The following is a 14879-nucleotide window of genomic DNA, read 5'->3' as shown; positions in this document are numbered from 1 at the left end:
TATATTGTTGTTATGATATTCCTAGTATCATGTCTAGGGTGATTTTAATATTAAATATGATTGTTGTGGTGCTTCCTATTCTCTTCCTAATATTTATGATTGTTAGTATCATGTTAGGGTTAAAGATTTGATTTTTATTGCTTAGTGACATGCTAGAGTTTGTTATTAATCTTGTTAGTATCATGCCTAGGATCTTGCTATGTTTATTATGCTTTAATATTAACATGAACATGATTATTATTATAATTTATGATTATGATGATTATGAATATTATTATTATTATTTTGATGATGATTATTTTATTTATAATTATTATTATGATGATTATTTATTATTGTTGCTTGATAACATCCTTTATGAATGTTTAAAGGGAATCTATACTTGTAATCACGCTTAATAAGATAATTAATAATCTTGTTAGGGTTAATATGATTATAATTCAAGTGATCGCCAATAATAGATTTATTTGTGCATTATATTCAACCAAAATAGATAAACAGGTTTAGGGTTAATCCTAATGATTGCATGTTAATTAAGAAGCGCACATGAATACGAGCAGAATAAAGTAGAGGCCTATTATTAGGGCAGGTTCAATCTCTTTTAGGTTGGATTTGTACCATCATCCCCGAACCCTTATTTGGTTCTAGACCTTGTGGAGTTGACGATCTCTTGGATCGTTAAGGGGTGTAAACCTTCACCTCGTGAACGGTTTACAAGTTCCTAAAAAACTTGTTGGCGACTCTTTTGCTCTATCTTATTCCCTTTTGGACGCCACCGTACTTTAGTGTATGATCACAATGGGGTTCAAGCTAGTGGGATTAACGCTTGAAATTATTCCCTACACATGGCATTTACAATATCTTGCTCCTTTATTTGCAAAGCAATACACAAATCATTAGTGTAACTAAAAATAGTCAACATCAAGTAAGCAACAAAAATAAAATCAAATGACTCTAATTGTCCTAAAACAATTTGAGCTTTAAACTTATCTTCCGATGCACCATGTTTCCCAATGTGAACAAGTAACTTAACAATTATAGAAAACAAGCGGATGACATTTACAAGACACTTGTAATGGGATCCCCAACAAGTATCTTCGGGCCTCTTCAAACCCAGCTCTTGATTCAAACCCGATCCACTCAAAATTTCCCCCACTTCCAATGCTTGAGCAACTTCTTGAGCTTGACTATTACGAATCATTTCTCTTCTTTTGCAAGAAACTCCAACAACATTCAACAAGTTTGCAAGTATTTCAAAAAGCCAACCACAACTATCATTTCTTTTAGTAACGACAACTAGTGATAGTTGAAGTTGATGAGCAAAACAATGTATATAGTAGGCTCTTGGAGTATCATTCATAATCAAAGTCTTAAGGCCATTTATTTCACCCTTCATATTAATAGCCCCATCATACCCTTTCCCTCTAATCATAGATAGGCTCAATGAATATTCCACAAGTAGTGACATAATTGCATCTTTAAGAGATAAAGCGGTAGTATCACCAACATGAACAATGCCTAAAAATCTCTCCATTACCTTTCCACTATTTCTATCAACAAAGCGCAAAACAAGAGCTAGTTGCTCTTTTTGGGACACGTCACTTGACTCATCGGCCAATATAGAAAAGTAATCATCACCAAGCTCTTCAATTATGCACTTAGTCGTTTCTTTTGCACAACAATTAATAATGTCTTTTTGGATCGGGGGAGAAGTCATTTGACAATTTCCGGGTGCATTTTCAAGAGTATGATCATCTACTTCCTTAACCTCTTCTCCTAACCATTTCAATAGCTCAATGAAATTACCCCTATTATGAGACTCATCACTTTCATCATGGCCACGAAATGTCAAACCTTGTCCCAAAAGAAACCTTAAACAAGTTAAAGATGCATTCAAACGAATATAATATTCATTTTTAATTACCTCACTTGCCTTTTCAAAAATATTCACAATTGATTTATTTTTCCCATCTTTTAAATTCACATACTTCTCATACGCAAGATTATGAGCACTCTTAATTCCACCAACATGCTTCTCAAATCGTTCCGGTTTATTCCATTTCCTAAACCCTCCATCAACAAATGCATCACCTCCTATATTATTTTCAACTTCACCTTTGAACAAATAACATACAAAACAAAATGCGGCATCTTTTTCAATGCTATACTCAAGCCAATCCCATTTGTTGAACCAATTCACACTAAAACGACGCAAACCTCCTACTTGTCTTTGAGGGAAGTTGTGAGTTTTTGGTTGACAAGGTTTTTTTAGAATATAAGCTCTCCTTACCGCATTTCTTCGATTTGGGGGATAATTCATTATATTCATTTTTTTTCCCGGATCATGGGGAAGTAGTTCAACATCATATATCAATTCTTCCTCCTCCAGTGGTACATTACTAGTACTTGTACCACCACCATTTTCTACAACATTTTCTTGAGTTTCAGGGGAGGTAAATGAAGTGGGTTCATTTCCTTGAGATTTCATTCTTGTAAACATAAATTGTCGAAGATCGGGTTGTTTTGACATGGCCTAATTTAATCAATAAGAATGTAAACAATGAATCAATAATAATTCAATTACCATCGTATATTCATAATTTCATATCATACAATCCAAATAACCAAACAATTAAACACAAATAACAAGTTATAAAGTGAACTATTTGACAACCCTAACTAAACATTGGAATTCAAACAATTAACCATTAGAAAATTAGGATTTAAACAATTAACACTTTAAAAAAATTGGCACTTAAACAATTAAAAAAATAATAAGATTTAGGGTTTAGAGGGTTAATTTATAATTAGAAGTTACTTACTTTGAATTTGGGGAAAAATCAAAGACAAATTAATTGTTGGTGTACCGTCGCAATCAGCGTCGCCGGCGTCAGACACTCAGACGTGGTCTCCTCACTTCGTCAGTCAGTGACGTCACTCGTGTCTCGTGCCTCGAGCCTCGTGGTCCACTGGTCCGTGGAGTACAATTTTGGTCTAGAGGAATTGTAAAAGTCTTAATATTTTTTTTAAACTTTTTATGTTTGTCTTTTAGTATTTTTTATTCTTTATATTTTTTGTCTTATATGTGATGTGACTTAACTTCCTTACTTTTGCTGTCTTTTTGTTTGTGGATCAGTACAACTTGTACCTTGTGCGTGATTTGCAAGGCTTTTTTTTTTTAATAATAAAAAACTGATTTTTTTTCCAAAGTGGGGGGATAGTTGTCCCCCTCTCCCTCCGCCACTGCTTGAGACGTTTCAGTGCCTCAGGGCCATCTGTTGCTTTTGGGAGGTTTTTCAGACATTCCCAAAGTTCCTCTCCTGACATGATGTGAGGTGGTGAACCTTTTTCGACTTTGTTTTTACAAAATGCATTTTTACTATTTCAAAAAGGATGATTTTTCGGAAGGAATTGACGATGGCAATCAAACTAAGAAACCTTACCACCATTTTCGAGCCAAAATGCTTTGCTTTTCTCCATGCAATATGGACAAGCCTTCTTACCGGCTGTGGTCCAACCAGATAACATACCATAAGCCGGGAAGTCACTAACGGTCCATAGGATGGCTGCTCGAAGATTGAAATTTTGTTTTCTCGAAATATCGTAAGTATTTGCCCCAACTTCCCACAACTGTTTCAACTCGTGTATGAGCGGTTGCATGTAAACATCCAAGTTTCCCTTAGGGTTTTTAGGACCAGGAACGAGTAACGAAAGAAACATGAACTGTCTTTTCATACACATTGACGGAGGCAAGTTATAAGGGGTCAAAATGACAGGCCAACATGAATACTGTCCCCCAAACTGACCATGTGGAGCAAATCCATCCGTACATAGGCCAAGTCGAACATTACGAGGTTCAGAGGCAAACTCAGGAAAGCAACTATCTAGGTGTTTCCACGCTTCACTATCTCTAGGGTGTGCCATTGTGCCTTGAACTCGAGGATTTTTAGCAAGCCATTTCATTTCCTCAGAAATGTTTTTAGTTGCAAAAAGCCTTTGAAACCTAGGTGTGATAGGGAAATAAAATATAACATTCAAAGGCACTAAGCTACCTTTAGAAGTCTTCTTGTATCGGTCGCTGCCACACACCCTACATGTAGATAATTGAGCATCATCTTTCCAAAACAACATACATCCTTTCGGGTATGCATGAATCTTTTCATGGGGCAGCTCTAACCCCTTAACAATTTTCTTGACCTCATAGAATGTCTCGGCCATGTGGTTGTTGTTAGGAATCGCTTCATTAACCAAAGAAGCAAATCCATCAACACATCTGTGCGGAAAATTATACTCACACTTTAGGCTAGTGATTCTAGAAGCCATCTCTAACACAGACAATGAACTCCCTTCGTATAACGGTTGTTCAGAAGCCCTTAACAAATCAAAAAATGGCTTGGCTTGTGCATTAGGCTCCTCCTCTAATGAAACAGGTGGCTCTTCGGAATGGCCTTGATCTTGAGACTGACCAAAGGCATCCAAAACCATTTCACGATATTCATTTGACTGCCTTCTACGAATTCCTGGAAACCCTTCCCCATGACACATCCACTCATAGTAATTAGGTAAAAAACCGCTGCGATACAAATGAAGTTTGACCGTATCTGGATCCCAAAGACGTTTGTTTTTGCATCTAAAACATGGACACCTAACTTCATTCGGGTTGCTACTATCGGGATGATCTTCCACATATTTAAGGAATTCATCTACCCCCTTCAAGAACTCAGGATTAATAGAATTGTACATCCAGCTACGTTCTTTTCGTTTCATGATTACAAGTTCTACACAACTAACACATATGCCATTAATCACATTAGTCATAAAGCACAATATATATTCATTATAGATCAAACTGTTATGGAAATGCAAATGAGAAGAGAAATGATTTCCAACGGTCCTTATTACTCCAACCTAACCCATCCTTGTACGTTCAATCTCACTATTGAATGTATGCCAGAATTTCATTTCTATGGAAAATCCGGCAGCATCTCCCTACAGTTCCCCAAGTACACAATATAGGCGATTAGAAACACCTATATATGTACCTAGAGAACATTGTAGAGAAATTACAAGCAAGGATCTTCCTTAGAATTAAAACAAAGGAATACATTCACCACCTAAGTGAGAATAAACATACAAGGACAGTCCCAACCGGGGACTATTCAAGACATACTCCTAATGTGTATGCCTTGAACGGGTATCTAGCTATATTATTATGCAAATAATTTTTTTAAAAATATATATACTTAACTAACATACATAATATTAAACAAATATATCAAGATTAAACTAAACAAGAGAAACAAATCAAACCAAACCAAAGTAAACTAATATATCATATTAAACTAAACCAAACCAAACTACCGTTTTATATATTAAATTAAACTAACATATTTCTAAAAAACTAAACTAAATTAAGATACTTTATATTAAAATAAATTAAACTAAAACACATTATATTAACATAAAATTAACTAAAATACATTATGTTAAACTAAACTAAACCAAACTAACATTGTTTTTTTTTTAAAGAGAAGGGAGCAATTAATTAATTATAAGATTTATTTAAAAATATATATACTTAACTAACATACATAATATTAAACAAATATATCAAGATTAAACTAAACAAGAGAAAAATATCATGACACCATACTATTAATATAAACCAAATCAAACCAAACCAAAGTAAACTAATATATCATATTAAACTAAACCAAACCAAACTACCGTTTTCTCTAGTAGAAAAAAAGCATTAGGCACCCCCCATATGGCACCGGTTCAGCCTAAACCGGTGCCCAAAATCAGTCTAGAATTGGGCGGGTTTTTACCAAAAGAGAAAAGGCACCGGTTCAGCCTGAACCGGTGCCAAAAATAAAAAAGGCACCGGTTTGAACCGGTGCCATTCAAACCGTTGCCAAATTAAAAAAAAAACCGCGTCTTTTCCTCTTTTCTTCCTTTCTTTCTCTTTCCTTCCCTTCATTCGTTCATCCCTTCTTTCGTTCTCACTCAAAGTATTTGAAGTCGTGCCTCCACCTTTTCCCTCCACCACAGCCGCCACCTTCACCGGCGCTTTCAGGTGTCGAAAACCACCGCCATGAATTCTCCCTGCCCTGCCCTTCTTTGTCTTTCACGGCCGGCCTCCACCGCCTTTCTCTGTGCGAAACAAATAACAACAACAACAGCGTGCACCGCCTCCACCTCCACCAGCGCGCACCGCCTCCACCTCCACCTCCACCAGCGCGCACCGCCTCCACCTCCTGTCAACCTCCACCAGCGAGGGTCTTTTCATTCTCTCATCCCCTTAGCTTCTTCCACCTCCAACTAATTTAGGGTAAGTTCATCTTTTCAAGTTAATGAGTTCATCTTATTTTAGATTAAAATTGTGCTTAGATTGTATATGAAATGCGAAGAAAATTAATGGGTTCATCTTATTTTAGATTAAAATTGTGCTACATTGTTGGGATTAAAATTGTATGTTTGTGCTACATTGCTAGCTGTGAAATTTGTTTATGATGCCTTGTTTTGGGGAGTTTGGTTTTTGATAATTGAATTAGTTTAAGGATTTATTACTGAATTTTGTTGCTTGGATTCGATTTCAGCTGAATTCTGGCAAAGTTCTTGCTGTTGGACCTGGCCATCGTGACAAGACGGGGAATCATATTCCTGTTGCTGTCAAAGAAGGGGATACCGTGAATACGGAGGAACTACAGTGAAGCTTGGTGAAAAAGAGTGAGTTTATTTTTCTCCATGCACTTTTCTTTTTGTTCCAGATGGTGTTTTCTTAGTCAAATTATTGTGATTGAATGCTTTGACTCTTGATCCTCGATTGAATATATTAGTAATTTTGCATTACCTTGTTCCTTAGTTGACTTTTTGTATGTTTTAATGTGTATATTAGTGACCTTGCTTCTAATTAGTTGTGAATAAATTAGAAAATTGTGAATAAATTAGAGAATTGTGATTACACTATAGATTTGTGAATAATTTAGAGAATTATGATTAATTTAGAGAATTGCGCATAAATTAGAGAAATAGTGATATTGCCACTTAATTAGTTGTGAATAAATTAGAGAATTGTGAATACATTAGAGATTTGTGAATATATTAGAGAATTAGTGGCGTTGCTAATTTTTGTTTTTTTAATATATAGATTCATATGTGAATTGAAGCAAGAGTTTAATTAGCTTGAGGACTACATATTGAGCTCAAGTGGGTAGTTGCTATATTGGTATGACTACTAAACTTTACTTAGCTATATTTCTTTCTATTCATCCATTTAATAAAATTTTATTCATGAAATTGCAACTTGCGTATTGTTTAATTGCAAATAAATACAACAATATATAGAATACTTGAATTGCATCATCATATGCCTAGATACCCGTTCAAGGCTTTCTCATTAGGAGAAAGTCTTGAATATTCCCCGGTTGGGACTGTTCTTAAATGTGTACTCTCACTTAGGTGGTGAATGTATGTTTTCTTTTCGATTTTAAGGAACATCTTGGCTTACCATTTCCTCACTATGTTCTCTGGGTACATATGTGGGTAATTAATTATCTACATCGTGTACTTGGAGAATAGGGGAAATGCTGCCGGATTTTCCTTAAAATTGGAAAGTTTACATACATTCACTAGTGAGAGTACACATTCAAGGATGGGTTAGGTTGGAGTGATAAGGACCCTTTGGAAACATGCATTTTTTCACTATATGAATGGTATATTCACGTTTTGTACTTGAATTTGATTTACATAAAATATGTAGCACTTACACATTATAATTATATGGTGCTATATATATGTTTAGAGACAATTTACTAAATGGAGAAGGATCGTGGTTGGATGTATGGTAGACGCGATACATTGGAATTTTGGAATGGGGTTCAAGAGTTTTGCGAGAGGGCTTTAGCTTATCAATGCAAACTGGGAGGCAAAGGCCTTTATTGTCCTTGTGTTGATTGTAATTGTGTGAATGTGGTCGATAGTGTTGAAATCATTAGAGATCATGTATTATGTCGTGGGTTTAGGCAATTATACCATGTGTGGATTTGGCACGGAGAAAGTGGAGAGTGCAGTGGGGATCTTGATTGGAATGATGTGCGTGTTAGAAGCACTGAGATTTATGTGGACGAGGAATACGAGAATGATGAGTATATTGTTGACAATGGTGAGGATAGAGCTGATGAAGATCAGGCAGATGAGGTTGAGGATGAACAAGTGGATGAGATGTTGCAAGGTGTTGAAGGTGAAGTGTTTGAATTATTATCGGAGGCTTCCAAAAAGCCTTTATATCCCGGGTGCAAAAAATACTCCAAACTATCGGCCGTGCTAACACTTTTCAACATTAAGTCGAAGCATAGGTGGACGGACATTAGTTTTACTTCTTTGTTGACCGCATTAAGTGATATGTTGCCTGATGGGAATGAAATTCCTAAGTCTTATTATTACGCAAAGAAGCTCATGTGTCCCTTTGGTTTGGAGTATAAGAAGATACATGCATGTCCTAATAACTGTATTTTGTATCGAAATGAATATGAAAAACTGCAGGAGTGTCCACGATGCAAGCGGTCGCGGTACAAGCGCATGAGTTGCAATCCTGGCACGGAGGGACCTCCTGCTAAGGTGTTGTGGTATCTTCCCATTATTCCAAGGTTTAAGCGTCTGTTCTCAATACCAAAAGACGCTAAAAACTTGAGGTGGCATGCAGAGGGAAGAAAGAAAAACAGAATGCTGAAGCATCCAGCTGACTCTCCACAGTGGAAGAACATTGATTTGAAGTTTGAGGAATTTGGTAATGAAGTCAGAAATTTAAGGCTTGGGTTGTGCACGGACGGGATGAATCCATTTGGCACTCTTAGTACCCAACACAGCACATGGCCGGTACTTTTAGTGATTTATAATTTGCCTCCTTGGCTGTGCATGAAACGTAAGTATGTAATGCTTTCATTGTTAATAACTGGTCCTAAGCAACCGGAAACGACATAGATGTTTACCTTGCGCCGCTTATTGACGACTTGAGAAAGATGTGGGACGAAGGGGTTTCCGTTTTCGATGCTCATCAGAACGAGATGTTCACATTGCGTGCAGCCCTTATGTGGACCATGAATGACTTCCCTGCATATGGCAACTTGTGTGGGTACAAGGTCAAAGGGAAAAAAGCATGCCCCATATGTATTGATGACACATCAAGCGTATACCTGACTCATTCTCACAAAGATGTCTACCTACGGACTCGAAGGTTCCTTAGGCGTGATCACCCGTACCGTAGGCAGAAAAAGGCATTCGATGGAACCGTGGAAGAGGATACTGCGCCTAGACCATTGACTGGTGCTGAGATTAGTGCTCGGGTGAAAGGGATACGAACGATGTTTGGAAAATCAGAAAAAACTGTGGTCTCAGCTGCTCTGTTTAAGAAAGAATCAATCTTTTGGAAGCTGCCGTACTGGAGAGAACATGACGTTAGGCATTGTCTTGATGTGATTCATATAGAGAAGAATGTGTGTGATGCTCTTTTGGGGACGCTTATGAATATCCCAGGCAAAACAAAGGATGGAAAGGGTGCACGGTTAGATTTGAAAGAGATGGGGATTCGTCCAGAATTGTGGCCTCAAGAAAAGGTTAGAAAGGGGAAGGAGCCGAGAATAGAAGATGAAAGTGTTTCGAAAAAAGGGAAGGAGAAGAGCAAGGGAAAGGGAAAGGCCAAAGATGCGTCAAAGAAGAAAGTTAAGGGTAAAGGGAAGGATGAAAATACTTATTTACCCTCGGCTTGCTATACATTGTCAAGGGTAGAGAAACGTATGTTTTGTGCATGTTTGTACGGCATTAAGGTTCCATCAGGGTACAACATGAAAAGATTTGTAACCTTAAATGGAGAATTGAAGCTGACAAGTATGAAATCCCATGATTGTCACATTATGATGTAAGTATTCCTACCGATTGTAATCCGTGGTATTTTACTGAAACACGTGCGGGAAGCGATTACAAGCCTTTGTTCGTTTTTCAATACAATTTGTAGCAAAGTTCTTGATCCTTGTACACTAGATGCTTTGCAAGCAGATGTGGTGGTGACTTTGTGCAAATTTGAGATGTATTTCCCACCCTCATTTTTTGACATAATGGTTCATCTGGTTCTTCATTTGGTGCGTGAGATTAAGTTGTGCGGTCCAGTGTTCATTAGGTGGTGCTACCCTTTTGAAAGACACATGGGTACATTACAAGATAAAGTACGGAACCGAGCTCACCCTGAAGGAAGTATAATGCAAGGGACAGTGGGTGAGGAGATAGGTAACTTTGTGGCGGACTACATAGCCCTTGCTCAACCTATTGGTCTTCCTACTTCTCGACATGAAGGTAGACTTGATGGTCATGGCACAATTGGGTCGAAACGAATGTCACCAGACCGAGATCAGTTCTTACAAGCACACCTTTATGTGTTGCACCATGTTTCAGATGTGCACCCATTTTAGACGAGCACATGGCTTGTTTGCGTGCCGAATTTCCATCCAAAGGTGAAAGGGCACTTATGCAGTTACATAATAAGAAATTTGTTGATTGGTTTCGTGAACGAGTAATGAGTGGATTGAATGATACTAATGTGACCGATACAGTACGGTGGCTTGCGTACGGTCCTCAGGATGATGTCCGTTCATTTGAGGGATATGACATCAATGGGTACACTTTTTGGACCGAGGCTCGTGATTTGAAATCTTCCTCCACCCAAAACAGTGGTGTAACTCTTGTGGCATCTTCAAGGGAGTTTGCAAGTTCTAAGGATAAATCACCTGTCGATGCAGAGTTGTCATACTATGGTCGAATTCAAGAAATATGGGAGCTTGATTATATTACTAAATGACATAGACAACGAAGCAGGTTATATGCGATCAGACCACAACGAAGGAATTTCAGAATGAGGTAGTTTGATTAAAAGTTAGTAATATATGGTTTCATTGCACATATAGTTTAGTTATCATGTATACAGGAGCATAAGTAGGCGAAAATAATATATATTTGTAGTTTGAAAATTGCCTAAGTGTACTCATTATCATGCATATACAAGGTTATAGGACCATAAGTAGGTGAAACTGGCATAAATAGCTTCTACTTAACCCAACTCCTTTGTTTTGTGTATGAACTAACATTTATTCATTCTAACAACCTATTTTCCATATGTAGATTGAAATTGGCATTTTGTACTCATTATCATGTATATACAAGGTTATAGTACCATAATAAGTAGGTGAAAATGGCTAAATAGCTTCTACATAACCATAATAACTATCATGCATATACTTTACTATACACTAATATTGTTTTATGATTGCTTTGACAGGTGCTTATATCTCATGGAGGACGATCATGATCCTCCTTTGGTAGAGGACATTGACGATGATGAGTATGAGGACGAGTACGAGGATGACGACTCCGATGATAGTGATGTGCCTTATGATGTGAATAAGGAGGATGACTTGGGTGAGCCAGAGGATCAGGCTCAAGATGAGTTCGAGCGTAGGCTTGACGATTTTGAAATGCTAGTTGAACGTGCACCGACCATTGTAAATACAGCACGTGAGATTGTTGGTGAGAACCCGACTCCTGAAATTCAAGGCCAAGGACAAGATGAAAACAACACAGGTGGTGGAGGGGGGGGGGGGGGAAAGGCACCGGCTGAAAGAAAAAGAAGGGGTCCGACGAGAAGCTTTAAGAAACCGGACGGTCCCATGGTCTTTGAGGTGCAATGATTGATGTACTGTTGTAGGTTCCTACTCCTACACATGCGGACTCGAGGGAGCTTGAAAATCCAACACCACATGAATTTCCATAGTTACAGGTGATTTGTAACCCTCTACCTTAATGAACCGGTTTGTTATATCTATGCTGTTGTAAAAGTCCTATTTAACTATCTTCTTTTTATATATATACTTGTGTAGGAAGACACCCGGTGTGCACTTCTAGCCCCGGGGCATGCAAATAGTACCGCGTTGAGTTTGGTGGCGTATGGTAGTGCCCAACCGACGACGGGTGCTACGGCGGGGCCACATCATTACTCGGTTGAGATCGATTCAGTGGTTGCGGGGTTCGAAGACATCCCACTACCCGTACCGATAGAGGAGGTTGAGATAACAATGCTTTGGCAAGCTGTAGGTAGCTTCGTTGATTGGCCACGTGCATGGGTGAAGTTGATTAATAAGGAGGTAAATTATTTACTTACTTGCCTATTTTCTTCATTTCTCAACTTATAAACTCCTTGCATCTCAAAACAACTCATAAGCACATATTTATAAGCATTTGTCATTTGAAATTACATTAAAATCGCTAAGTTCTAAGGTTTTGGGTCCAATTCATCAAACTAAAGCCACTTTGAGCCGAAATGGCTACTCACTTGCCTATTTTCTTCATTTCTCAACTAATAAACTTATACATTCTTAAACCATATCATAATTACATATGTATAAGTGATTGTGACATGAAATTGCATAAAAGAAGCAAACTTCTAATGTTTTTGGCGCATTTCATCAAAATAAAGCCAATTCGAGCCGAAATGGCTACTTACTTGCCTATTTTCTTCATTTCTCAACTTATAAACTCCTTGCATCTCAAAACAACTCATAATCACATATTTATAAGTGTTTGTCATTTGAAATTACATAAAAATCGCCAAGTTCTAAATTTTTTTTTTTAAATAAGCAACTTCCGCCGCACCGGGACACCCGAGGGAGCCGCCCCCGCTGCCGGAACAGCGAAGGCAGCCCGTGCCGAGGCCACAGCAGCCCCGACAGGTGGCTGCCAAGGCTGTAGCAGCCACGACAGGTGGCTGCCAGACTGCTGCAGCCTCGGCAGCAGCCTGCCTTGGCTGCTGCAGCCTCGACAGGTGGCTGCCATGGCTGCTGCAGCCTCGGCAGGTGCTGCCTGTGCTGCTACAGCCATGGCAGCCGCCTGTCGAGGCAGCAAGCAGCCTAGGCAGGCTGCTGCCAAGGCTGCAGCAGACTAGGCAGGCTGCTGCCAAGGCTGCAGCAGACTGGCAGCTACCTGCCGTGGCTGCTACAGCCTTGGCAGCCACCTGTCGGGGCTGCTGTGGCCTCGGCACGGGCTGCCTTCGCTGTTCTGGCAGCGGGGGCGGCTCCCTCGGGTGTCCCGGTGCGGCTGTCGTTGCATATTTAAAAAAAAAATTTAAGCAATTTTCATCATTTCATCAAAATAAAGCTATTTTGAGCCGAAATGGCTACTCACTTGCCTATTTTATTCATTTCTCAACTAATTAACTTATACATTCTCAAACCATATCATAATTACATATGTATTAGTGGTTGTGAGTTGAAATTTCGTAAAAGAAGCAAAGTTCTAATTTTTTTGGCGCATTTCATCAAAATAAAGCCAATTCGAGCCGAAATGGCTACTTGCTTTCCTATTTTCTTCATTTCTCAACTTATAAACTCCTTGAATCTCAAAACAACTCATAGTCACATATTTATAAGTGTTTGTCATTTGAAATTACATAAAAATCGCCAAGTTCTAAGTTTTTGGGTCCAATTCATCCAAATAAAGCCATTTTGAGCCGAAATGGTTACTTAGTTGACTATTTTCTTCATTTCTCAACTTATAAACTCCTTCCATCTCAAAACAACTCATAATCACATATTTATAAGTGTTTGTCATTTGAAATTACATAAAAATCGCCAAGTTCTAAGTTTTTGGGTCCAATTCATCAAAATAAAGCCAATTCGAGCCGAAATGGCTACTTACTTGCCTATTTTCTTCATTTCTCAGCTTATAAACTCCTTGCATCTCAAAACAACTCATAATCACATATTTATAAGTGTTTGTCATTTGAAATTACATAAAAATCGCCAAGTTATAAGTTTTTGGGTCCAATTCATCAAAATAAAGCCATTTTGAGTCGAAATGGCTACTCACTTGCCTATTTTATTCATTTCTCAACTATTTCAGATTTCCAATGGAATAAAAACTTCAAAGAGAAAGAGGGTGGAGAAGCCTAAAAGAATTGATCAACCTAAGAAGAAGCTAAGTGAACAACGGTCCAAGAGTGAACAAGCGTCGAAGTTGCACTCTTCGAAAGGTTCAGCCATGCCACCTACTCCACTTGTTGAAGACATTGTTCTTCAATTGCTCTCTACTGACATGACCTTTATTCACAACCGCGCTTGTCATTTGGTCGATCCCATGGAAGTTGCACTTCCTAAGGCAATGTTCCACTATGATGAGGATGCAATTGCATGGATCAGCAAAGAAGATGTGATGGAATATCTACGTGGTGCAAAGCTTAACATTTCCCTCATTCAAACATTCATGAGGTACTTCAATGCCCACATAATCTATACTTTTTTCAAGTTATTCAAATTGATGGTGATTATCCTACATCTGATAAATTATTCAATGTTCATGCACGCAGAGCACTACAGGAGCACTTAACTGACACTGATTCTCCTTGTAAAGTTGGGTGGTTATGCCCCGAGCAGTTATCCACTACTAAAATCATAGGCAACCCCCATGACGTGTTGTACTATGTTGAATAGAGTATAAGGGAATCAGCGCGTGCAGGAGACAAATTCATATTCGCCCCATGTTATAGAGAGTAAGTCTAACCATGTCAAATTCAATCGATTTGGCCTCATTATATGTTGAGTCCTAAATATTAATTACCTTGTCTATTGTGAAATTATGTAGGGAGCATTGGAGCCTCATGGTGATTTGTAATTCCACTAACACAATTTATCACCTTGATTCAGCTCGATCATCAGAGAAGTGGCTCGTGAAGTCTATATTGCAAAAAAAAATATATATAGAAACCTAGTGATGATTATTGCTAATAATAACTAATTTAGTAATCATACGACTAATCAAATTTGAATGTACTTTTTTATACT

At 38.1% G+C, this 14879-nt stretch overlaps 2 protein-coding genes across 2 annotated transcripts; both read right to left on the bottom strand.

The window, feature by feature from the left end:
• Positions 1-832: 832 nt before the first annotated feature.
• LOC110696335 (zinc finger MYM-type protein 1-like) lies at positions 833-2488 on the bottom strand. The gene is made up of 2 exons (XM_021873627.1): positions 1760-2488; positions 833-1582 (listed from the first exon to the last, which is right to left on the bottom strand). Exons 1-2 carry the CDS (start codon positions 2486-2488, stop codon positions 833-835), a joined length of 1479 nt encoding a protein of 492 aa, XP_021729319.1.
• A 941-nt stretch (positions 2489-3429) lies between these two features.
• LOC110696334 lies at positions 3430-4767 on the bottom strand. Its single transcript, XM_021873626.1, has one exon. It carries the CDS (start codon positions 4765-4767, stop codon positions 3430-3432), a length of 1338 nt encoding a protein of 445 aa, XP_021729318.1.
• Between the last annotated feature and the right edge of the window lie 10112 nt (positions 4768-14879).

Source organism: Chenopodium quinoa, unplaced genomic scaffold (assembly GCF_001683475.1).
Source record: "Chenopodium quinoa cultivar QQ74 unplaced genomic scaffold, ASM168347v1, whole genome shotgun sequence".
Classification (NCBI taxonomy): Eukaryota; Viridiplantae; Streptophyta; class Magnoliopsida; order Caryophyllales; family Amaranthaceae; genus Chenopodium; species Chenopodium quinoa.
The sequence above is the reverse complement of the archived record's forward strand: the minus strand, read 5'-3'. Positions and strand labels throughout refer to the sequence as shown.